Genomic DNA, 23,623 nt, shown 5'->3' on the forward strand with positions numbered 1-23,623 from the left:
AGCTCAAAGGAGCACGCCAAGCCGGTCAAGGGCCGCGAGGACATCAAGGTGCGGTGCGTGGGGGGAGGGAGGAGGGGGGTTGGGCGGGGAGTCTTGGATGGGGGCCGGGGGATAACCCGTGGGGGGAAGGGTAAAGGTCGTTGGTTGGGGCAGGTTGGGACATTTGTTATTAGAGGTGTTCCTGGGTGTCTAGGGGGGGGTTAGGGTGGGGGTTGTCGGGGGTCGGTGGGGATGTGGGGCGAGGGGCTGGGTGGAGAGGGCGGGTCATGGAGCCCGTTCTCGCGACCTGAGTGCCGCCGGGTCCTGCGGGGGTTGTGAGGTGATGCGGAACGGAACAGAGCGGGGGGGGGCGCTTCAATGGAAGATTGCCTAGCCGGCGACTTGACTATCTCTATTCCCTTTTTTGTGATGCGTGCTGTGTTTTGTTGTCGTACACAGAACGTAGCCGCCATCTCTGCGGGTAACGAGGACTTCATTGGCGAGATGATTGCGGACGCGCTCGACAAGGTGAGGGGCACGTAGTGTATGTGTGTGGGGTGGGGGGAGGTTGGGGGTTTTGAGTTCAGGGTTTCTAGGTATACAGGGTATATGATATATCCAGGGGATGAGGGTGCCTGTGAATGAGCAAAAGGGAGGGGGAGAGGAGGGGCGGCGGGGTTGTGGTAAAATAGCTGTATGCCGCAATGCATTGCCACATACATACATATACCGCATGTAGCGCTAAAATTGCTGGTTGTACTGCTGTTGCCTCAACCGCAACCGCCCCAACTTACCCCCCCGTGGTGGTCCCCGCCCGCCCGCCTTTCCTTTTCCTGTGGGGCGGTGTGTTCGGGTGTCAGCAAATTATTTGCACGGTTGCTTTGCATCGACATCATTTTTTTAGTACCTTCCTCCTTTATTTGCCTCCGTGATCATCTTTGTCATCGTCATGTCGTACAGGTCGGATCCAACGGCGTGCTGTCCATCGAGACATCCAACTCCACCGAGACTGTGGTGGAGGTCCAGGAGGGCATGGAGATCGACCGGGGGTACATCTCTCCGCAGTTCGTCACCAACCAGGAGAGGCTGCTCGTGGAGTACGACAACTGCCGTGTGCTCGTCACGGACCAGAAGGTGGGTGAGACTGCGTCTGCGAGTCGGGATATTTTTTTTCTTTGTGTGTTTTCGGTGTCGTTGATGTCGGGTGGTCTGTACTTCTGGTTAGGGTTGACCCGGGGTTGTATGCTGTGTATGTATGTATGTGCGTAGGTATGTAGCGGAGTATGTCTACTGGGGGGATCGGGTTGGGTTTCGTGCCATGGGTGTTGCGGCCTCTGGCTGCCTTGTCTCTCTTCAACACCACTGAAACAGTTAAGACCTTTCAAGAAGGACCCAACCAACCGTATCCCCCATCAATAATAACTGATTTGTCGGTTTTTGGTTGGTCGGTTGGTGGTTGCAGATCGAGTCCATCCGCGACATCATCCCCATCCTGGAGCAGGTCACCCGCCTGAACCAGCCGCTACTCATTATTGCCGAGGACGTTGCGGGTGAGGGGAGGGGAGAGGGGAGGGGTGAGGGGAGGGGAGGGGAGGGGCAACAGGAGGACCACTTGATGGCGTCTTATCTAACGCTCGTGATCGCTTTACTTCTCGGGCCCCATATTTCTCGGGCAGCTCGTCCTCCCTTCTCCCCCTCCTCCCCCAAACAACTGGAAATTATTTTCTTCCGTTGGACTTCTGGCATATGATGTTCCCCAACCGCAGTGAACAAAACCGCTTTGATGATACATCCATTTTTGTTTTGTTTTTGTTCGGTCCACCTCTGAAGCCCCGTTTTGTGTTGGGGGCCCCGCGGACTCTGTCTTCCACTCCTAAGGGGAACTATTTCCCCCCTGTTCCCAAAACGCCCATTTGTACGACATGGTAATTGCGCCCTTTTGTCGTACAGGTGAGGCGCTCGCCACTCTGGTGGTCAACAAGCTCCGCGGTGTGCTCAACGTTGCGGCCATCAAGGCCCCTGGTTTCGGAGAGCGCCGTAAGGCCCTCCTGCAGGACATTGCCATTGTCACCGGAGCCGAGTTCATCGCCAAGGACCTGGGCATGAAGGTGGAGCAGGCGGTTGTCGAGCAGTTGGGGGTTGCCCGTAAGATTACGATTTCCAACAACTCCACGACGATGATTGCGGATGCCGCGAGTCGGGAGGAGATTGAGATGCGGATCGCGCAGCTGAAGAAGGAGCTGGCCGAGACGGACAGTGTGTACGACACTGAGAAGCTGTCGGAGCGCATTGCGAAGCTGTCGGGAGGTGTGGCGGTGATCAAGGTACGGTAGGCGCATGCGTGCGTGTACGTCTGTACGTGTGTATATGTGTGTGTGTTTGGAGAAGGGAAAAGGCTCCTGTGTAATTCCGGGGAGATGTTCACGTGACTGGGCGTTGACCATCATGAAGCAACCTGTGTGCTTCAATCCCCAAGCCCTTCGGCAGCTGTCGTACATTGTGTGTCGGCAGTGTACATGGTGACACCCCCGCATGGTTGCAATTGTTATCCCACCCATCCTTGAGACACACCCCTTGTGTCATGTATGTCTGTACGGATGTACGGATGTTTAGGTGGGTGCTGCCACGGAGGCGGAGCTGGAGGACCGCAAGTTGCGAATTGAGGACGCCAAGAACGCGACCTTCGCGGCGGTGGAGGAGGGCATCGTGCCGGGGGGCGGGGCGGCGCTGCTGCACCTGTGAGCATCGGGATGTGGTGTGGGGTTGGGGAGGGGGAGGGCGAGGGGGGGAGCCGGAAGGAATGTGTTTTTTGCTGCTGCTGCTGCTACGGTGGGGGGTATCGGCGTTTGTTAAGGCGGAGCTCCATGTTGTCAACCCTAAAACCCTAAAACCCTCCAGCTCCCCCCGACTTCAGGGGGGTGAGGCACCACCTACCACCGATCAACATGCAGCTGCGGGATCGCCAGGGGAGCACAGGTGGCGGCGGTGGCACCGGCGGCTGCGCGTGTGCTTTACCATTCCCCTTCTCCTCTCCCCCCCCTTCCCACACCCAGTTCCGAGCTGGTCCCCGCGTTCAAGGAGACTCTGACGGACCCGGAGGAGCGCCTGGGTGCCGATATCGTGATGAAGAGCCTGCGGGCGCCCTGCCGCCTCATTGCCGACAACGCGGGAGTGGAGGGGGAGGTCATTGTGCAGAGGCTGCTGGGGAAGCCGTTCGAGGTGAGGGGGAGCAGCTGTGTTGGGACGTGATGTATGTGGGGTATATATGATGTATACATGTGTGTGCATGTGTTTCTATGTGTTCTCCCCTTGCAAGGGCGGATCCAGCTCACCGGAGCCGAACCTCCTCCTCCTCTTCGTCCTGGCTATTAGGAGGTTGTACCGCACCTCACTCCTCACCTCACCTCACCTCACTGGGTGATGTTTGGGTGAGGATGGCAGTGGGGCGGTCGGAAGGTGTACCCCCCCCCCTCACCCCCCTCCCCGGGGGGCCACCTGCCCCTCTGAGTGGACGGCCGGACTAGCACACTACCTGGCTGCCACGTGGACTCCATCCTCCCCTTTCCGCCGTACGCCGTACTACCTCACGCCGCACCCCTTACGCCGTACCTTTGCCCCTGGCTCCAGGTTGGCTACAACGCCATGATCGACAAGATCGAGAACCTCCTGGACGCCGGAGTGATCGACCCGGCCAAGGTGACCCGCAACGGGCTGCTCAACTCCGTGTCCATTGCGGGCATCATGCTCACCACGCAGGTGTGTGTGTGTGTGTGTGTGTGTGTGTGTTGGGGGGTTTGGAGGGGGGGTAGGACGGGCTATGCATGTACGTACGTATGTGTGGAGAGGGGCGAGAGATTGGAGTTAGGGCGGGAGAGGGGGCGAGGCTAATGTAATCGAGGTAAAGAGGGGTTTTGCGCTGGTGGTGGGTTGTGTACTCGGGGACTTAATTTGAACATGAGGCTTAAGTTTATAAGTTTATAGCCTTACGGCTGTTCTTCTCATTATGAATATGTTCCCCCCTGAACCCCTGAACCCCCTCCCACCCTGTGCCCCTTAGGCGGTTATGGTTGAGAAGTCCAAGCCGTCCGACGTGCCAGGCGGCATGACGGCGTCGGGCATGCCTTCTGGAATGACCATCTAGACAGCGAGCGAGGGGCCTGCCGGTGTGGGATGGTGAACTCTCCTGCCGACCGCACCGCTGCCCGGCTGACGGCCCCGCGGTTCGAGGAGGCCCCCTCCCGCCAATGTGGGCGGATGGGCGGTCGCGTGTGGCGGTGACGGTGGCGGAACCCATCTTCCTTGTCCACCCGGTGGAGGAACCCCGGGACCAGGTGGCTCACACACATACATACGCACCGTGGGTTACCACCCGCTGTAGGGGCGGGTGAGGGGGGGGTCGGTAGTGTATGTGTGTGTATTGGGGGGGTTATACTCCACTGGGGTTACGAAACGGAGGGGGACTGCACTGAAGATTCTAGGGGAAAACGACTGGGGGGATGGAGGGATGGGCGACGAGATTGGTGCACGTGCGGTCTGTCTGTCTTTAGTATAGAGTTTACTAACGGACTAACTATCGGGAAGAGACCAGTCGTCCGTGGACGGGAGGGATTCGAGCTTGCGTGTGTGTGCGAGAGTGAAGAGGGGCGTATGGAAGCTGGGGAGGCGATGCAAGAGCGGGGAGCTGTGGCAGTGTGACTCGGGAGGGGGGGAGTCGTGCGTCAGCTTCGGCCTTGTTGGTGTTCGATTGTGGTCTCCCGCCTCTCTTCGGGAGTTTCTTGACGACCTAGCCAGCCATGGATTGTAGGGGGTCTCTGGTGCTGCGGTTGAGTGGTCGCTTTGCGGTTGGTGTATAACCAGGTGAGGCACCTGGTGGTGGTCGTGGTGGTGGGAAGAGGCGCTGCAGTCCCGATACTGTCCCGCGCCAGACGGGGAGGGAGTGCGGGTAACGATGTGTGCATTGCCGGTACGACGTACGAGGTGTGATGGTTGGAATGATGGGGGAGGGAGGTTTGTCCCCGGGAGGATGACTACAGACTTTGGGGGTGTAGGCGGGTGGGAATGTGTTGCTGTACACAGGTTATAATCATCCGATGTTTCATCAGTGCCGTAACTGACAGACTGATTGTTTACTTTTCCCCCTAGTACTGCTCCTGTTGAGCATGTGCGTCACAGGCTGTATGTGCTTCATTTGCCTTTCCGTCAGCAGCGTCAGCTGATTGTCCATGAAAGCCACAAACGCGATTAGTGGTATCTGACCTTGCGGCCCTTCAGCCGCCTACTGGACTGCAGCGTGAACAGTTAGGTCTTGCGCAACACAGCAACGTTTCAACAACGCAGCAGCTCAATGTGCACCCACATGGTATGGGAGCCCATAGACTTCTGGCGGGGTGTTCGGTGCAAGGGAACCGCTAACCGCGAGGATTCCGTGTTGGAATGTGCAAATATGCGGTGACTTGGGGGCATTACAACAACAGGTAAATTGCAGTTGGTGATAGGAGATAAGTTGGAAAGTGATTTGGATGATGTACGTGCGTGACAGTAATGGGGTGTGAGAACATCGGTATGCGCAGCATCCTCTAGCAGCGCAAAGTTCCTTGACTAGCACTAATGGCAGGTCGACAGGGGTGTTGAGCAAATCAGGGACCGTACTGAATGTAAGTGAAATTGCTCATGTTTCCCTGATCAGCAACCCCCCCAAACCCCAGCAAACCCCAGCATGTCCCATGTGATGCGCGTCCTAAAGGAAAGCATGCCAAGGCCACACCACCAGACTTGATAAGGCACGTTATGCGTGCTTGCGACACGCTGCTGTTGTCACAGGTGTCCATGCAAGGCAGTTTGTACGCTTTCTGTGGTTGATAAAGTCGTCAGGTATCTCGACATTTCTACATCAGCTTCAGGCTGCGCATTGGAAAAGCATCTGGTGAACGGGAGACGCGGAACACGGGGCCGTACGTGCTAAAGCTGCGTGTACTCAGGGACGATGCCGACGCACAGCTCGCAACGTGGCTACTGTAAACATCGCAACGGGGCAGAAGTGCAACTGTCCATACAGCAAAGCAAATGCAAACTAATGGTATTGACTGGCTTAAAGTCTGCAGCTCCTTCCCTGCACGCATGCATTCATGCGGATGAAAAACCGCCTCAGTAAGCTTATCACCTCATCCGAAAACGTGAAAGCGTCTCCCGAGCATAGGGAAGACGGCTTGCAGTTGAGAGGGCGGGCGAGAGTCAACGCGGTGTAAAAAGCTTTGGAAACGGTATCTGCACTTCTTTGGCCTGAACAGTAATACAAAAGCATGTAATACAGCCAGGCTTGCGAAGGTAAGAAGCTTTCAGTTGGAATTTTCTCCCCGGAGGCTAGAGGTGTCTGGCTCCAGTACGTATGAACGCCATGATAAGAGCACGCAATCAGCTCAGTATTTGATTGGCATTTGAATGACAAGCCACGGCAATGCCTGCATGTGCGGGCAAGTCCAAAAGGAAGTACGGGGCAAAAAGTTCGGGTTGTACTGTCCTATAGCCCGCGTTCGATCATTGGTTTGTCCACTGTTTTCCTAGTCTTTATTACAGGGTTCTACAGCCCTGCGTGGGCCATTAGCTGTACTGAAGGTTTTCGGGCAACAATTCGATAGGCTTGCAAGTTGGTTTCAGCCCTTGCTACGAGCGGGCTAGTTAGTTGTAGCAACAACACCTTAGCAGATGGACGGTGCGTTCCCCAGCAGGAGGGGAGAACCGTTCCAGTACTCCGGCGACGGGCAGGCTGCCAAGCCGCGCGGCTTTAAAGGCACAGCTGAGAACGCAAAGACTAAAGTCTGCACACGGTGAGAGATATAGCTTTGGAGAACTGCCGGCAAAGGAACCTCAGATCGCTTACGGGACAACCTTGACCAAGGCTCTTTGGGCGTTCCGGGCGCAGGTGGTTGCAGGGCGACTGCCGGTTTGGCGCGCGTTGCAATTTCGCTCATGGAGAACAGGAGCTAAGGAAGCTTCCTGAACGGCCAGGTGGCCGTGGAGGCGGTCGCAGTGGCTACAACAACTATGGAACAGGCCGGGTGCGTACCGATCATGTTTGAAGGGCCACGAAAATCCTCTTGTCGTGAGCCGCTTTTCAGTTTCCTTTTGCAGGGTGGATACGGAGGCCGTGGCCAGGGCGGCTACCAGGGAGGTCCGGGCTACGAGGGCGTTGGCTATGGGCAACCCCAGACGAACGCCGACGATGTTTGGGCAGCCCAGGGCTACCCGGTTCAGGGCCCGAATGGCTGGGTCATGTATCGCACGCGCGACACCGGGGAGCCTTACTACCATAACCATCGGACTAACGAGACAACTTGGGACCGCCCAGCTGATTGGCAGGTTGGCGTGCCCATTTGAGACTTCCGACGACACCGCGAAGGTGCTAAAAGATCATTAAATCGCCGACGTATTAGAGTGCTGCTGCTGACGCAAAAAATGCATATGTCGCAACACAGAACTAATGTGCCTGCTAACACAAATGGCGTTTGCGTGCTGGACCCGTCATAGCCCCTGCGCGTTTTCAGCTGCTTATTGGTGTGACCCGGGCGTTTAGTCAATAGAGCTGCGGGTTTGTTGTCGCGGCTTTGCGCGCAGCTGTTGCCATGGGGACATAGCTCCGAATAGCATAGCACCACCGCTGCTTGTGCGGTGATGGTAATGTGTCAGTAAGACTTAGCCCAATGCGCTTACCGTGGCCTTTGTTGCGGGCGACGGCACACGCTGCAACTTAGCGCAAGACCTAACTGACGGCTAGAGTGACCAACTTGTCCTAGACGTTGGCGCTGGACTTGAGTACTCCCGGTCTAGCATGGTGCCTGACGTGTTGTAGGAAAGCGCGCAGCACGCTAATGTTAAGATGGCGAGAGCGAGGGCGGCAGCCTTAGTGGTGGCAAGGTGTGTACGAGGCTCGCAAAGGAGAGAACAGCTCAATCACGTATGGGCGCTGAACCGTCTGCTGGGGGCGTGTGAGATAGGCGACTTCTGGAAGTTTGGCGCTGGGAGTCCTAGTATATCACAGTGTTGGTTTGCCTCTGATGCACGATTGCGATGCCATTCTGCCCCCATTAGGGATGGTTTTGGTGTAACAGGGATCAGAGACTCGTAATACACTGCTGCCACATGGCCCATTTTGGACAGCTCACGCGGATTTCGTATCCAGTTCGTCGTACCTCGTACATACGTGCAGTAAGAAGTCTTAACCTCGTCAGCTCGCGACGTCGAACAGGTGTTGCGTAGGTCAATTTAGTCGGCGGTGGGACGGCAGCACATATTGTGGCCATGTTTGTGACCATCCATAGCTGCTAGGATGACCATAGCAGCGTGCAAAATGCAATGAGCGTAACCCTTGTGACTCGCCGATTTAGCCACAGAATGAACTGTCGCCATATAGCATCGGAGATAATTTGAAGCGCGAGACGAACATGTAACGTTATGATGTAGAAGTGTGTAACAAGGACTCTTATGCTGCCCATGTTTTGCATACGCGATTCACGCACCCTGGCACCCTCGTACTCCCCCAAAGCCGCACAGAGGAGACGTTAGACAGTCCGTTTTCCGGGTTAACAGGCTTATCGGCCTGCCCCAAACTATTCGGCCGTACTGTCGAACTGCATCTAGCATACATACATGGATGCTCCGTGTTTACGGCACATGGATTGTTTGTCGACAAGGCAAACCCCAGTAAGGTGCGGTTCACTGTTGATGCGCGCGGTGGGTAGGGGGTGTGTAGTAAGGAAACCCTTACTACACACGAAGTTCTTTCCCACGAGAGCCAGTGGTGATCAAACCGTCCAGGGGGGGTCCGTGTACTCAACATCGCTCATCTGGACTAAACGCAGCAATCCGCACTTGAGAGGCATCCCCAAGCTGTTCGTCGTAACTGTATACTTGCGCCACCTCTTACCCAAAGCCCCCCTCGACCTAGCCCAACTCGACTTGTGATAAGCACCTTAGATGGTGCCCGTGCATGTTAACCTCGCACAGCTGCAACCCTCGCCCGCCCCCAGCCCGAGCTCCCAGCCGCTAAGAAGTCCGCCGCCCACGGCGGTGCGCGCCCCCCTCGTACTCGGCTTGGCAGTCGCGTCCCGCCGCCTTACCCAGCAGCCACTCCCCCTACCGGTCTAACGGAAGACGCAGTACCCACCCCCTGCCTCACGCCACGCTAATGTCAAACCTTTCGTTCCTGCTGGTGGCGCAGTCCTTAATATTACAAGACGTCGCGCCCACTGCCGAACAGACATTGTGATGCGTCGGGCAGCTTCACCGCGCTGCACCCACCGCCTCCCGCTCCTCCCGCTGCTGCTGCTGCTGCTGGGCCGGCGGGTGCGGCGGCTGGTCCGGCGGGAATCCGGCACCCGCCGCCGTCGCCGCCGCTGCTGTCCCACTGCCATTGCCACTACTTTCACTGCTCGACCCCACTGCCATCCCCTCCTGCCCCTGCACCTGATGCTGTGTTTGCCGTACCGCCGGCCCCGCCTCCGCCTGCGCCACCGACCGTGGCGTGGCCTGTGTCTCGTACTCTTCCTCAATCCCCAGCTCCGTCCAGCTGCTGGCGCTGGCCGCTGCCTCTGCGGAGGTTCGTTCGTTGAAGAGCTGGGGGTTCTGTTGGGCGAACAGCTGGATGAGGTCGTGGGGTACGTGCTCCTCGGGCTCCCAGGATGCCTACACATACGTACATACGGACACACACCAGGGACGGAAAGGACGGGTGTCAGGGGGGCGGGTGCCAGGGCAGGGTAGGAGACAAGCGAAGGGAGTTGGACAGCAAAAGAACAAGACCGCCGATGCACCTGGGGCAGGCTGAGAGGCGCGGTACGTGCGGAGCTGCAGATCGACAAGGGCGCAAAGGTTTCCAGTACTAGGAGGGAAGCGAGTAGATATGCTGCAATTAGGCAGGGAGTGTGTTTCCGTGTGTGGGGAAGGTTGCTGTGGGTGGTGGTGTAGGTAGGTGAGCCACACCCGCAGCTCGGAGCTGTTAACTGGGGGATCAGGGGGGGAAGGGGGGCGGCATGGCCGCAAGTCGATAAGCGCTAGGCTCACAGGAGGCCATTGCGCAGCACCCGCAGCGGAAGGTGCACACATACATACATACATCTTGTGGTGTCGAGCTCTCTTAGCCGTTCTCTCTTGGAGGTGTTTTTTTGTTGGCCTGTTAGGTATATCAGGAGCCCTCCCCTGCCGGGACTGCCCCAACCAAATTTTTGTTTGTTTGTTTGTTTTCCCTTCGAATCCCGTTTTCGGTGGTGGTGTTTTAGGGGGTTGTTTCAGAGAGCCTTTGACTTTGCCCTAGCTGAGACTTGTGGACTCGCTCTAGCGGGACCTGAGAGCCCTTCGTGGTGTATTCAATGCAGCGCCACCCCCGGATGGAGGGGCTGCGGAGTGGCTGCGTAGAGTGTTGGCAGTCTGAGTCGGGGTCGGGAGCACACAAGACTAACCGACTTGTGCTGTGTGCTCCCGACCCTTGCGCTGTGTTTCGGCTTCGGCCCCCGGCTCTCGCAGCCCACAGTGTAATCTAAGTCATACATACATACATACATACATACATACATACATACATACATACATACATACATACATACATACATACATAGGCATTACCCCCTTTGCATTCACCTTCCCCCTTCCATCCCCTTTCCCCCGGGCCCCCGCGGCGGCGCCGGTGCCCCAAGACGTAAGACGTAAGGCATAAGGCCCTCACCGGGTATCCATCGGCCCAACGAATCTTGAAACGCCGTTCCGTGCGGATCTGGGGAAAGGGACGGGAAGAGGCGGCTTAGAGAGGGGGAAGGGGGAAGATATCGGAGGGAAACAAAACGAGACGGAGGAGGGGGAAGGGAGCAAACCCAAGGGTGTGTGTATGGAGGAGGCGGGGCGGGAGGGGGTGCGTATATGTGTGTATGGAAGGGGGGGTGCAACCGCGCCCCGCAGTGGCGGGTGAGGGTTTGGGGTTGGAGGGATTGCGGAGGGAAAACCCCCTTTACGCGGGTCGAGGAGCACCCTCCCGGGGGGGAGGGTTGAGGAGAGGAGGGGGGAGAGAGGAGGACCGACAAAGCCTGGATGGCCTTAGGTTGTCTTTGAGGGGAAGTGGGAGATGGGGCTTATACCCCTCCCTCCGTTCCCTCCTCCTCCTCTCAGTTCGTCCCAACGCACAATACATACATACATACATGCATACACCCCCTGGTCGTGTTTGGATTTGTCCATCCTTTCCACAACGTCCCAACCCCCCCCCATGCAAACATACGCACACAGACAAACACACAGATGCACCCCCACCCACCACATGTCCTCCTCCACCTCCCACCCCCAACCCGTACCTGCACAACGTCCAGCACCTCCGCCGCCGCGCCGTACTCCAGTCCCGCCAAGTAGTCCTCCAGAAGGTCAGCCCCCACATTCCGCTCCGAAACCCACTCGTCATCCCGACCGTCCTCCGGCGGAAAGGACACCAGGAACTCGCGGCTGCCGTCAGGAGCTGTGCGCATGTTCAGGATGTTGGCGGGGACTACCTCGTCGTACAGCCTGAAGCGGGAGGGGGAAAGGAAGGGGATGTACGGCAGCAGGGTAACGATGGGGTATCTTGGCAAGTCAAGGAAGCAGCAGCTCCAGAACCATGAGTGCAGTCCGCACTGCAGGGGAGGGGGCTGAGGGGGTGCGGAGGATGGAGGTGGGTTTTGCCTGCAGCGACATGAAACACAGAGTCAACTGCTTCCGGTGGGCGGCGGTTTCCCCCACCCATGCCTCCCCCCTTCACACACACCCTTCACACGCCCCCTCCCCTTCCCCCCCGCACCTATCCGTGAGGCAGTTGGCGACCTCCTCCAGCGCCAGGCGCCTCTGCACACTGGCCATGTTGAGCGGCATGGTGGCCTTCAGGTTGTCAATGAGGGTCACCACGTCCCGGCCCGTGTTGTCGCGCAGCTCGGGGTTGGCGCCCGCCTCCAACAGCACGGCCATGGAGGAGGTGTGCATGTAGCCGGCAGCCATATGGAGGGGGGTGAAGCCTGGGGCGCGAGGGGGGAAGGGGGGAAGTTGTGCGCAATATGGGGATGAGAAGTTCACACGACATGTGTGTATGTGAGGGGTGCGTGGGGGATAAAGCCAGATTGCAGGTGGCGGGTAATGAAGGGGTGAGGGGGAGGACGGGGAAGGGATTCGGAGGTACAAGAGGGGAACCAGGCTAGCATAATTCCACGTGGGTTGTACTGCTTGTGTGTGTGTGTTACCTGGTTGACCGCGGCACGAGTGGGCAAGGAGAGCAAGAAGCAGGGGAAGAGGAAGAGGAGCAGAAGCAGCGCTGTGGTGTATGTATGTATGTATGTATGTATGTATGTATGTATGTATGTATGTATGTATGTGTGTATGTATGTATGTATGTTGGGGCGGAGTGCGGGGTCAACATTTCAAACGCACACACGCAGAGAAGTGGTGGGGCAGTGTGGCCTCTGATGGAGGCGGAGGCGGAGGCAGGGGACTGAGCACCTCCAGGAATAGCACATGACATGACATGGCCTAGCACACGGCCCCCCTTCACATGCTCGCGCTTCCTCCCCCACCCCACTCCACTCCACCCCACCCCTTCATACCGCTCCCTCCCTTCCCCCCTACTCACCCTCCCTGTCCTGCAGGTCGACATCCGCCCCCGCCTCCACCAGCAGCCTAGTGCAGTCCGCATTGCCCAGCGCGGCCGCAAAGTGGAGGGCACTAGCGGGGGCGGGGCCGGGGCGGGGCGGGGCGGGAAAGACGAGGCGCGGGAAGGCGGGGTCTCACACGACAGCGTGTAAACGTGCAACGTGGGAGAGATGATGGACGATTTGACAGGAAAATGCCGACGACCCTATGTACGGTCTCCTGCACATACCCCAATCCTTCTCTTCCTCTTTTCGAGGGCGCAGTGCGACACGTACATACATACATACACACGTACCTCCTCCTGTTTTCATCCACCACGTTGGCCAGCAGCTCCCGGGCGCCCCCCAGCATGCGGACCAGGGTGTCCAGGTCAGCCTGGGGGGGGGAGGGGAGGCGGGGAGGGGTGTGTGTGTGGGGGGGGGAAACGAACAGAGGCGTCCGCATGTCCGGAGGTGACGACAACAACACCAGTAACCTCCCCCACCCTTCCGGACGCAGTACTTCCGTACAGGGGGGATGTGGGAAAGCGGGGAAGGGGGAGTCATAACTGCAGATAACAATGACTCAACCGCCGACACGGACCTTGCAACAGCAGCTGGTGCCGGAGGGGGAGCTAGGTGAGCGCGGGGAGGGTAATAGGGGGAAGGGAGGGACGAGATGTACGGATATGGAACGTGAGGAGCAGTACGGCCAGTCAGGACGCAGGTGTGTCGGCCGGTAACGATGCGAGCAGTGCGAGGTACGTCCAGATGTCGATCAGTTCGGTGTGGGGGGGGTCCAGTGAACTGAGCCGACCCGCGAGGAAGAGCCAACCACGGATGGGATGGGAGTTCCCGGGTATATGTGTATGTCTGTCCCAACTCACCCCACACACTCTCTCACTCACCTTCCGTACAGCGGTCCACCACTTATCCTCGTACTCCCGTATCAAGTCCTCAGACAAGTTAGCGGACACCTCCCTGTGGGGGAAACGAGGGGGAACGAGGGGGGGGAGAGGGGAAGGGGCAATGCACACAACCATCCAAGGGTCAGTGACACCCGCACACATGTCATGTATCGTACTAGCAGTGAGGACACAGTCCGGAGCCCGGGGTTTCACCGCGGGGCCCTAGGTCAACACATACACAAACACATGCACACACATCCCTAACGTCACGTTGGCCGCCACCTGCGCATATACACACTGCCTGTACGCGGCCAGCCTAGAAGAGCCTGTTCTCCCCTCCCCCCCCCTAACCCCCCTCCCCCCCCGGACAGCCCTCTGGGCCCTCTGGTGGGGGGCCCGTGTGGGGGCCCCCGCTCTACACGCTCCTTGTGAACACGTGGTCGTCCCCTTCCTAGTCCCCCGACACACATACACACACATACATACACAAACATACGAGTTCACACATCCGATGGATTAACGTTCCAAGTGCCGCAGCTCCCGGACCGTTTCTCCCCCACCCCAAGTTAAGTTTCCATACAGGCGGATGGGGTGGAGGTGCTGTGTTAGGCCCCTTGCGGGCCACCCCATTGCTGGCCACCCAAGTTGACGGACAGTGGCCCCTACTGCAGTTCCGACAACTCACCAGGTTGGGTCGGAGCCGTCCTGAGAAATAAAGACGGTGGGGACGAAGAGGGAGTTGGTGTTAGATTCTAAGGAAGGGGACGAGGTTCCAGGGGGCGGTTGGCGGAGCGGTCCGCGATTCCCGACAGCTAAGCCTCACAACATTAAATGGGGAAATGCGCCGCACCTTCCATTTCGTGTAATATTCAACACGTGGTGTATCCGAATCGACGATGATGCGCGCACCGGCGAGCTCCTCGACCTCCTTGTAGCCCTCGACAAAGACTAACGGCGCCAGACCCGATGCGTGGGCAGTTATGATGATATGATGACGCTCAGTTGATGGCCGCAGGCTGATTAGCTGTGGGCGAACGCGCGGGGTTGGGACGGGTCTATGCGCCGTGCCCACTGAACGTTTTACGCGAGTGAGCATTTGCTTGAGAGAGCAGATGCTGTGACACACTTCACGTTATGATTCCAATCTGCAAAAACGGATCTACGCAATTGTGTTGTTTTATGCAGAGGCGTATCGAGGCAAGCAAGTCAATGGATCCTTGAATTTTTATGAAGGATATAAGCAGCCGTTGCAGGACTCGCGACAGGTGAAGGTGAGCAAGCTGCGTCGTCGCCATTCAGAGGGGGGGGAAAGATTTTAGACAGTACGGAAATTTAGCAATGACAAACGGAGTTCCAAGAATGGTGATGAGCAGCATACCGATATGCGTTTTTTGCATTTGCAGCCATGCCGAACATCAGGCAAAGATGACATGGTTCAGAGGGTATTCTAGCTTCGTCGCGACACTACTGTGCCGGGTTCTGCTCTTGCAGCCATGGAGAGCCTTGGCGGAATCATTTGTTCATTCAGATGTGGCTGTTCAGCTGTCAACGGCAAACTTCACAAGCACTTTAAGCTCATTAGAAGCTGAACAGATTTGCCTTGTCGAGTTTTACGCGTCCTGGTGCCCCGCTTGCAAACATTTTGCGCCAACCTTCGAGACGTTTGCGCGTTTTTTGAAAGATAAGCGTCTGGGAGGGAGGCTGCTGTTCATCGCGCGGGTGGACTGCGCTTCTGAGGTACGAGCCCACGCGAGCAGACAACAGCTTCTTTCTCCTGTGTATATCTTATGTGACTGCTTCAGAGTGCTTAAGAGACAAAGGTCGACAGGCAAAGGTCGACGGGAAACTCTCCCCGCAACTGTCTTAGGGCCCATCCGCTGACTTCGTCGTGTGGACCAGCAGCCCTCCAAAGACATCCTGGCCTGCTAGGATAAAATTTCATTCTCGCATAGCACAATCGGTACACGCACAGCTGTATTGCACGTTCCTCAGCAGTGGCCCATCCGAGGCACATCCACGACGCGCCATGCCATGCCGCACGGAGGCAGCTATGACCCATTTCGCTCCTTGCCCCAAATCTCCGGTCAGGCGGACCTTTGCGGTTCCTTTGACTTGCCGGGCTATCCGTCGCTCTTCCTGGGCCCAGCGCCGGACTTTGCCGCCAAGCAGCACAAGAAGCTGCATCTCTACAACGGCCATGACCGGCAGGTGCCGCACCTGGTGGCTTGGGTCGGAGAGTACTTCAAAACGTGGGTGTACTGTGATGTGGTATCGATCTGGGTCACTGTGAAGCGCAGCAGAGTCGCCCTGCGTCGCAACAGGATCAGCGTGAACCCGGTCGGCCGCCTGCCTGCGTGCTCTTGGTTGTTCCTTTGAGAGGTGCCCCCCTACCCGGGCCATGGCCGGCTTCTTAGCGGGGTAGTCCTGGGACCGCACCCCGGAGTGGTGCCAGCTGGGCTGGGCTGGGCAGGTGGATTACCACGTGGCTCTACCGCCACGTAACCATGGACATGGACAGTCACCGTGCGTTAACGGTTATTCGTTATCGATTGCAAGCAGTTGCCACGTCGGCCGTTCCCTGCGTTGAACTCCTCTTCGCTTCGCTTGTGCCCACACGTGCTGCAGCCGGCGTTCTCCGTGTCGTACAATGCGTAAAATATAGCTTTTGAATATCGCATGCGCCCATTAATGTCATGCGCGTCCCTGTTGGTTCTCTACTCGTCCATGAGTACCCGACAGCCCCTTCCAACAACGGTTGGTGCCGCAGGGAGTTGAAGTACACGCCGGAGACAGCGGCGCTCGGTGACAGCAGCGGCAGTGGCGGCGTCCAGGCTCCTTTGGGGGCCGGCCGGGAGGGGAGCTCCTCCTCCTCCTCGGGGCATGTGAAGCGGCGGCCGCTGCCGCAGGGTCCGGAGTGGTCGTTAGCTGACGTGGAGGGGGCCACCTTGCAGCTGTGGAGCATCGTGGCCACCACACCTCGCCTACATCGGGGGGCAGAGAAGCGGGCGGCGCTGCGCGGGTTGCTGGAGGGCTGGGCGGCGGCGCATCCCAGCATGAGGTGCGTACTGGGTTGGATGGGTGGGCGATGAAGTGAGGCAGGGGCGCGATGTGGTGCTACGGGGGGAAGGATGAGGGGGAGGGAGGGCCTGAGCCGCGTGCCCGAAGGTTGTGTGTTTGGGTCTGTGCAGTGGGGGACATGACTGAAGAGCCAGCAGGGACATTGGGTAGGGGTGAAGAAGCAGGGGGATGATCCTCACTGCCAGCGAAGGCGCAGCAGCGGAAGACACAAGGGGATGTGCGACAGGAGCCCTACATGCGTAAACCTTGGGGGGGGGATGTGAGAGAAGTTCCACTGACCCATGGGGGGATGGATGTGTTGGGACTTGAGAGGGCCCTTGACCGGCTTGCATGGCGGCGCAATCACGTGAACCGGAACATACCGGACGGGGGGGTTGGATCTCTTCGATTAAGGCGATGCAGCGCAGGGCAACACCATGGGAGTCATCTGCCGCTGCAAAAGAGCCGCGGACCGAACAGCAACCGGCCCTTCTACAACCCTATTCCAGCTCCACCCACCCACTCCTGCAGCTCACACGTGCCTCACCCTCCCTCATGTGCGGCCAGCTGCAAGTCGCAGACGGCTGCTATGCTGTCGTCGTACGACAAGCTGTGGCCGCCGGAAGAGGAGGATGCGCCAGCAACGTTGCTAGAGTCGGAGCCGTGCGGGCCGCCCGGCCGGTTGTCGTACCGGGGCGAGTGGGTGACGTGTCGTGGATCCAAGCCCGACAGTCGCGGCTACTCATGTGGGTTGTGGCAGATGCTTCACACGATGGCTCTGCGGTGAGTGGTCCTCTCCCCCAGGGGGAAAGGGGGAGGGGGGCATGTGTTGGGACTTGAGAGGGGCCTGATGGGATAGCACTGGAAATGCGTAAAAGAGAAGAGTGGAGGAGTTGGGTAATTATGAACGGGAGCGAGAGGGGGGATATGGGTCGGTCTAGGGAGGGGCAGTGCGCGCGCGGGGACGTATGGTGGGCGTGAGCAGGGGTAATTAACTGCGGCAGTTCTAGCGCATGGTACGGCATACTTTCCTCCCCCGCCTTGATATTTTTCCACCGGTTAATGTTTCCGGTCTAAAGTGATCCCTGTTGTTGATGTTGTCGTTGTTGTTGTTGTTGTTGTTGTTGTTGTGAGGTACGCTTTCCGACCTCATCACGCGACCCCGGGTCCCCCCTTGGTCCCAACCGCTCCGTCCGCGCCCCAGCACAGCTCAGTGTGTTGGTCCTGACAGAGTCACCCCCTGGAGCCTTTCCTCCCGAATTCCACCGGACAGTCTTGCGTTTGCGTTTTAACCTCATAAAACGGGAAATTTTTTAATCTTTCAGTGAACTTTACTCCCCCTTTTACTCCGCCCTTCACTTCACAGCTTGCCGGACTTGCCCGGTGCGGTCGGACCCGCGCAGTCGATGATGACCTTCCTGACCCTCTTCAACACACACTTCTTCCTGTGTGAGCCGTGTCAAAAACACTTTGGACGCATCCTCTCCTCGCCCGAGGCAGCGGCCGTGACTGACCGGCGGGCGCTGGCGCTGTGGCTGTGGAGGGTGCACAACGAGGTGAGTGGGGGAGGGGATTAGGTGAGGGGAATAAAGCGCCCACTCGACAGAGAGGGAGGGAGATAGAGGGCGGCAGTTTGCCGAGCCGGTTTGGGGGGACGCGCTCAATGTGCTTTGGAAGAGTACGGCACATTTCCTCAGGGGGAGCAATGAGGGACAAGGTGGCGGTCAACTGCATTGCCTGGTAACACCACAACCGCAAAGGAACGAACCACCAGCACGAAGGGATTATCCTTTTGGGGTCGCTCCCCGGTATCTATTGTCTATGTATGTATGTGTGTATGTGTGTGCACCTTGCCTTAAGCCGCATGCGGCACTGTGCAGTCCGGGAGTATCCGGAGGACGAGCCAAGTACACGGAACTTGGGGACTTGTGCGGATCCTAGGTGTTTGTCATATCTGGTTTGGATTTTTCCCGTGTCCTGTGCCGGTCCATATCACTATTCAAACGGCCCCAACAGTGTTATGGGTTGGGTTGGCGCTCAGTCGGGCGGTGAGTGGTAACTAGGCGCGCAGCCCCTGGAAAGGTGGGGTGTTGCCCCTAGGTGCACGACCACAACACCTCTGTTGGTCCACGGCCAGCACACTCTCAGCATCACAACCGCGGTTTGCGGCGGTCTATGGTGCTCTTCCAAAAGGCCCTTCCTCCTCCTGATGGTTCGCTGGGGAGAGGGGTAACACATGGGGTTGCTGTTCTTCCATTCGCACGCCTCGGGGCTCCGCTTTGAACGCAGGTCAATGAGCGGCTCCATGGCATTGAGACCCGGTACGGCCATAGTACGACGGGCGACCCGGAGTTTCCCAAGGAGCAGTGGCCCGCACCCGAGTCCTGCCCGATGTGCCGTACGGAGGACTCTGGCGCATGGGTGGAAGAGCGGGTGTGGGAGTACCTACAAGGCGTGTACGGCGCTGACGGCGGGAGCGCTGCGAAGGCCGTGGTGCTCGGTTTGGATACGAGGTGGGTGGTTAGGTGGCATCTTGTGGGTGATTCCTGGCAAAGAGGGGTGTTTGTGACTGAGGGGGTATCAGGGCAGGGCAGCAGTCAGGGCAGGGAGGTCAGAAAGTTGATTAGGAAACCTGACTGACTCACGCGAAACCGCACGCATCCCGAGTGTTCCGAGCCAAAGTGCCTTAGGGCAAGAGGCCCTGGTCGAGGGAAAGACACCCGGACCCCGGGGTGGGAATCCGGTAACAAATGTACGTATAAGCCTGCCATCGAGCCGCTGGTGGAGAGTGGCGCAAGTTCATCTCAGTTCCAGAAAGCGGCTGTTCTCTCCTTTAATGCGATGGGTGGCTCAGGAAGGGACTGTTGAGAGAGGCTTCAGCTGCTACAGAATGCAGTCTTTCTTGGCGTCCTGAGGGAATTAGCTTTCTCGTATCCAACCCCACCTTGGGCGTTTTGCAGGCGCCGCACGTCGTCTGCTTTGTATGGCATGCTTCCTGTGCTGGGCGTTCTGGCTGCGGCGATACTGCTATTCTTGTTCATGCGGAGCAGCTTGGCGGTGTCGGCGCGACGTGGAAGGGGCGGCGCGGGGAGCGGGGGAATATTGTGGCCATCGGCTAAATGACGGTGCGGCCCACGAGCGGCTGACGCTCGTGGGCGGTTCCATGCTGCGGGCGCTACAACCAATTCCACTGTGTGCCTTGACCTGGGGAAACAGGGGGAAATGTATGGGGAGAAAAATTTATGAGCCAACATGCAGTTCAATGATTTTCTCCCCCCTTCCCCGAAAGGTTCCTGTGTGCATATGCATGCTTTCGGGCCACCAGTGGACCCCTGGCACTACTCATCCGAAGTGGTGAGAGGTGGTCCTGGCATTTATGTCAAGCTGCATACGGGGTGCATTTTCATTTTTTTGGCCATAGTTTGTTTCCAGAGGATTGAGTGCGCATGTGGAATCTGGACGGAAGTATCAGCGTGATTTGGGTCATATGAAGTGTACGTTGCACTTCAGAGAGCGGTATTGAGCCATGCAATCATGGTTTTACTTATCGAGGGATTCGTGAGCGAGGGACCGAGAGGGGAAAGGGGACTGCCGAGAAGATGGGGTCTTGCCATTGATAAGTGGACTCCTTCACACATTGTACATATCGCTCGCATATTCGCTCAGAAGACAGATGTCGGTCACATCTACGGCTAAAGTGAGGGTTCCACCTTGCAATCACCGTCCTGCCTAGCTGTTCGTGCGCGTCTCCACAGCACGCGCGGTAATTCACATAATCCACATAGCGCCTGCTGGCATTACACCATGAGCACTTTACCTGGCTATGCGGCCAGCATCCGAAAGACATCGCACTCCGCTACCATACTGTTCTTTTGTACAGACGAGGCATATTCGCCAAATGATAAAGTGCGGGGAAAAAAGATGGATGATGTCACACCACATGAATACGTGCAGTCAGCACATCGCACGAACGTTAGAGCCCGACACCAATCCCAAAACCTCAGCTCATGCTGCCCCAGCCGCATTTGACATGCCCACATGTCATGCTTCCCCCATCCTGACGCCACAAATAAAGGTTTGCTGCTCGTAGCGCGTAAAACGCCATTTATTCATGGTTGCTTTTAGGTACCCAACATCGGTTCCTGGCAACCACAGCAGACTCTCAGTTTCGTACACGCATTTCCAGACACGTCAAGCAGACACAGCCGCCCCGCCCGGTCGTCCAGTTAACCGATGAAACGTGAGTAAGCGACATGCCCGTGGTACGCCTTACGGCAAGCAACTAACTTGTGCCCAACCTCACCCACTACCGACTGTTATTCGCCCAAAAGATGAGCACAACACGCGCTGCTGCATGCGGACGCCCAGACCCAGTGCAGTATTTATGGACTGTAATTATCAGCTATCATTCACGATGTGCAGGGGGCTGCACACTCATGATACGGGCGTGTGCTGTGCAATCACCTCGCCATCCGCCGGCTCGCTTCGCTCCTGTTCGACACCAATGATCCCTGCAGACGTCCCCGTCCCCGAGAGCGATCCCAATGCCAGCTGCTCTTTACGCCCCTTGACACACAACGCTGGGCCGGAGCCCTCCCTCACAACCCTGTCGCTTGCAGCAAGGGAAGCCGAGTCTGGGCTGCGTGATAGCGCCTCGGCCCGTCCATGCCCCTCGTCCCCGTCGCTCTCCCGCCGTGGTGATTCCGCTGCACTGCTACTCAATTGTACCGTGTCCTGCTGCGAGTGCTGTTGCTGTAATAACGTTACGCTTTCTAGCGGCACCCTCTCGTTGACTGCTCGGCCCGATGCTCCGTCTGGTTCCGTGAAGGTTGAGGGTGCTGTCCGCGGTGACACCGGTGTCATTGCCCCGTTCCCGCGGAATTGCTCTGGCACGTTTGCGAGGGCTGAGTCGACGCGCCTGTTATCACAACGCACAAGGGAGCACCAGGCATTTATTTACCTCAGCACTCAGGCCTCAATGGGCAAGTATAGGATCACCTAAGCTGCACAGGCAGCCTGGTCAGTCAGCGGGATCGACCAGGGAAACTTACAATCGTTTGAGCTCCGAGAGCTGACTGAATGTCTCCGGCAGCTCAGTGATTTTATTGTTGTCAAGCCACCTGGGGTGACACAACGAAACGTTCAGAGCAAAGCGATGCCTGGCGTCCAGCAATTGTAAACATACACTTACAACGACGTGAGGCCTTTCAACTCCCCGATGCTCTGAGGCAGATGTTCCAAAGCGTTGTCGTTTGCAATCCTGTCGGAAGCACACCACAGCACGCCTTCATTCTAACCCCTTCATTCTCCACAGCTTACGTTTCATAGCAGTTTACGTTTCACTTACAATTGGCGAAGGTTCGTTAATTTGCCCAAAGCATGCGGGAGGGAAGACAGCTGATTGTCATGTAGCCATCTGCACACAAATCAAAGCATGTAGCGGGGAGGGTTACGAATGTCCGTACGGTGGTGCCTGGCAGCCGGTTGCATTACCCATCCCATATCTTACAGCGTTTGCAACTGACACAAGTCACACAGCTCCGCTGGCAACTGCTTCAAGTTGTTGCCGTCAAGCAACCTGCGGCGGGATGTGAGGCCCCATTAAGGCGGACGACACAAACAACCCTTTGCAGCCAAATCCCTGACTCACAGCGACGTCAAGCACGTAAGCTGGCCGAGAGTAGATGGCAGCTGTGTGAGGCCATTGTTGCTCAGCAACCTGTGAAGCAACGCAGCCAGCGCATTAACCATTTCCGTGTTGCCGCTCGAAGATACGGGCCTATCGGATTACCTCGAAACTTACAGCGCTGTGAGACTCGTTAGTTGCCCAACCTCCGATGGCAAGACAGTCAACTGCATGCTGTTCAGCGCCCTGCAGAGAACGGCCGCGGTTATTGACTGTAAACCTGTTCATTTAAAAACGTTATGAATCCCAAAAACTCACAGGCCAGTAACTTCTCCGTTTAGGGTGCGGACGCCTTGCCAGCGCTTGAAGTCGGAGGACCGCCAGAAAGCAATGCTGATCTTGCTGCCCGGGTTGCTGTCCCGAATCTTTGCCAGAACGTCACGGTTACGTTCTTCAAACGCGTTCGTGGGCTGCGCGAAGAATATATCCCGTGTGGGCAAGGGCAAAGGCCAGCCTAGGTTAGCGCCCCTCCATCGCATTCACCTGCTCAACGGATGGAGCAGCAACCGGCGGCTCTGCGTGCCCAGTAGCGAGGTCCGAAACACGTCTTCGAAGCTGGTTGTTCATATTCTTCAGCTCCGTGTACTGCCTCTGCACCTCAGCAAGCTTTCGCTCGGCCTCCGCTCGCGCCTCCAGTTGGGCTTGCAGCCCTGACCCGGCAAGCTGCCGAGTTGCCTCAAACTCCCGCTGCAATCCATCATGCTCCTTCTGCAACTCTTGCAGCTTGGATTGCAGCTCCGCATACCGGCTCTCCGAGTCTTTCGCTGCTGAGAGCAAGGCCGAGTTCCGCTCCTGCAGCTGTTGAAGTTGCGCCTTGAGAGCAATGAGTTCGCTTGCAGGGACTGTTGCTTCAGCATGGGTGGGCTGCCCGACAGAAGCTACATGATTGTTTGTATTTGGCTTTGACCCCGTGTGGTTTCCCGATTTGACGTCGTCGAACGGTTCACGGTCTTCCCTTGAGCACAGCCCGCCCATGGCAAGTTAAGGACCGCCTATAGCACTTGCAGAGATCCAAGCGAAGTCACCTAAGCCTTCAGGACAAAGATGTTGAGCATTCGTATTGCCCAAAGTTTTCCGCACCCACAAGGGCGGCATGGGAACTCCTAGTAGGGACGGATAAGGTCAAGCATAGATAGGGAAACATGACGATGGGTGCACGCCAGTGTTTCGATGACCCAGGCATGTACGACGGCCTGAATATTTTCATTAACCAAGCATGTTCCAATACAATATTGCGATATTGGGATATAGTCCTCATACTCTTCACTGGGTTTGCTTGCATAAACGCTCCTAGCATTTTAAGCACTTTTTGTGTTGGGTCCCTTTTGTTTTGCCGGGGTAAGATTGCCCTGTACTGGCAAAGGAGT

General features: G+C 57.5%; 4 protein-coding genes across 4 annotated transcripts in view; 2 read left to right on the plus strand and 2 right to left on the minus strand.

Moving 5' to 3' along the window:
* The window catches only part of VOLCADRAFT_105311 (uncharacterized protein), a gene marked incomplete at its 5' end in the record, with an annotated part of 7,785 nt that extends 2,136 nt beyond the window's left edge, over positions 1 to 5,649 (plus strand). Inside the window, 8 exons of the mRNA XM_002951870.1 lie at positions 439 to 507; positions 940 to 1,113; positions 1,442 to 1,529; positions 1,930 to 2,303; positions 2,593 to 2,717; positions 3,033 to 3,198; positions 3,607 to 3,735; positions 4,037 to 5,649. Coding sequence (XP_002951916.1) covers positions 439 to 507; positions 940 to 1,113; positions 1,442 to 1,529; positions 1,930 to 2,303; positions 2,593 to 2,717; positions 3,033 to 3,198; positions 3,607 to 3,735; positions 4,037 to 4,120 — 1,209 coding nt within the window. The 3' untranslated portion in view covers positions 4,121 to 5,649. The remainder of the gene's footprint in view (positions 1 to 438; positions 508 to 939; positions 1,114 to 1,441; positions 1,530 to 1,929; positions 2,304 to 2,592; positions 2,718 to 3,032; positions 3,199 to 3,606; positions 3,736 to 4,036) is intronic.
* A 1,532-nt stretch (positions 5,650 to 7,181) lies between these two features.
* On the minus strand, positions 7,182 to 14,609 carry VOLCADRAFT_105313 (uncharacterized protein; the record flags this gene model as incomplete). Its single annotated transcript, XM_002951943.1, has 12 exons — positions 7,182 to 7,811; positions 8,493 to 8,691; positions 9,140 to 9,221; positions 9,274 to 9,657; positions 10,694 to 10,741; positions 11,313 to 11,517; positions 11,789 to 11,999; positions 12,608 to 12,699; positions 12,923 to 13,002; positions 13,514 to 13,586; positions 14,199 to 14,218; positions 14,364 to 14,609. 12 exons carry the CDS (start codon positions 14,607 to 14,609, stop codon positions 7,766 to 7,768), a joined length of 1,686 nt encoding a protein of 561 aa, XP_002951989.1. The 3' UTR covers positions 7,182 to 7,765.
* Positions 14,610 to 14,938: 329 nt separating this feature from the next.
* VOLCADRAFT_121037 (uncharacterized protein) lies at positions 14,939 to 21,032 on the plus strand (the record flags this gene model as incomplete). Its single annotated transcript, XM_002951871.1, has 7 exons — positions 14,939 to 15,250; positions 15,602 to 15,762; positions 16,281 to 16,571; positions 17,138 to 17,353; positions 17,937 to 18,126; positions 18,860 to 19,083; positions 19,531 to 21,032. 7 exons carry the CDS (start codon positions 14,939 to 14,941, stop codon positions 19,691 to 19,693), a joined length of 1,557 nt encoding a protein of 518 aa, XP_002951917.1. The 3' UTR covers positions 19,694 to 21,032.
* VOLCADRAFT_92566 (uncharacterized protein) lies at positions 21,005 to 23,231 on the minus strand (the record flags this gene model as incomplete). Its single annotated transcript, XM_002951944.1, has 7 exons — positions 21,005 to 21,488; positions 21,622 to 21,690; positions 22,080 to 22,148; positions 22,221 to 22,289; positions 22,374 to 22,442; positions 22,515 to 22,666; positions 22,740 to 23,231. The coding sequence occupies 7 exons, from the start codon at positions 23,229 to 23,231 to the stop codon at positions 21,005 to 21,007; spliced, it is 1,404 nt and encodes a 467-aa protein (XP_002951990.1).
* Between the last annotated feature and the right edge of the window lie 392 nt (positions 23,232 to 23,623).

This window comes from Volvox carteri (assembly GCF_000143455.1).
Source record: "Volvox carteri f. nagariensis unplaced genomic scaffold VOLCAscaffold_26, whole genome shotgun sequence".
Lineage (NCBI taxonomy): Eukaryota > Viridiplantae > Chlorophyta > Chlorophyceae > Chlamydomonadales > Volvocaceae > Volvox > Volvox carteri.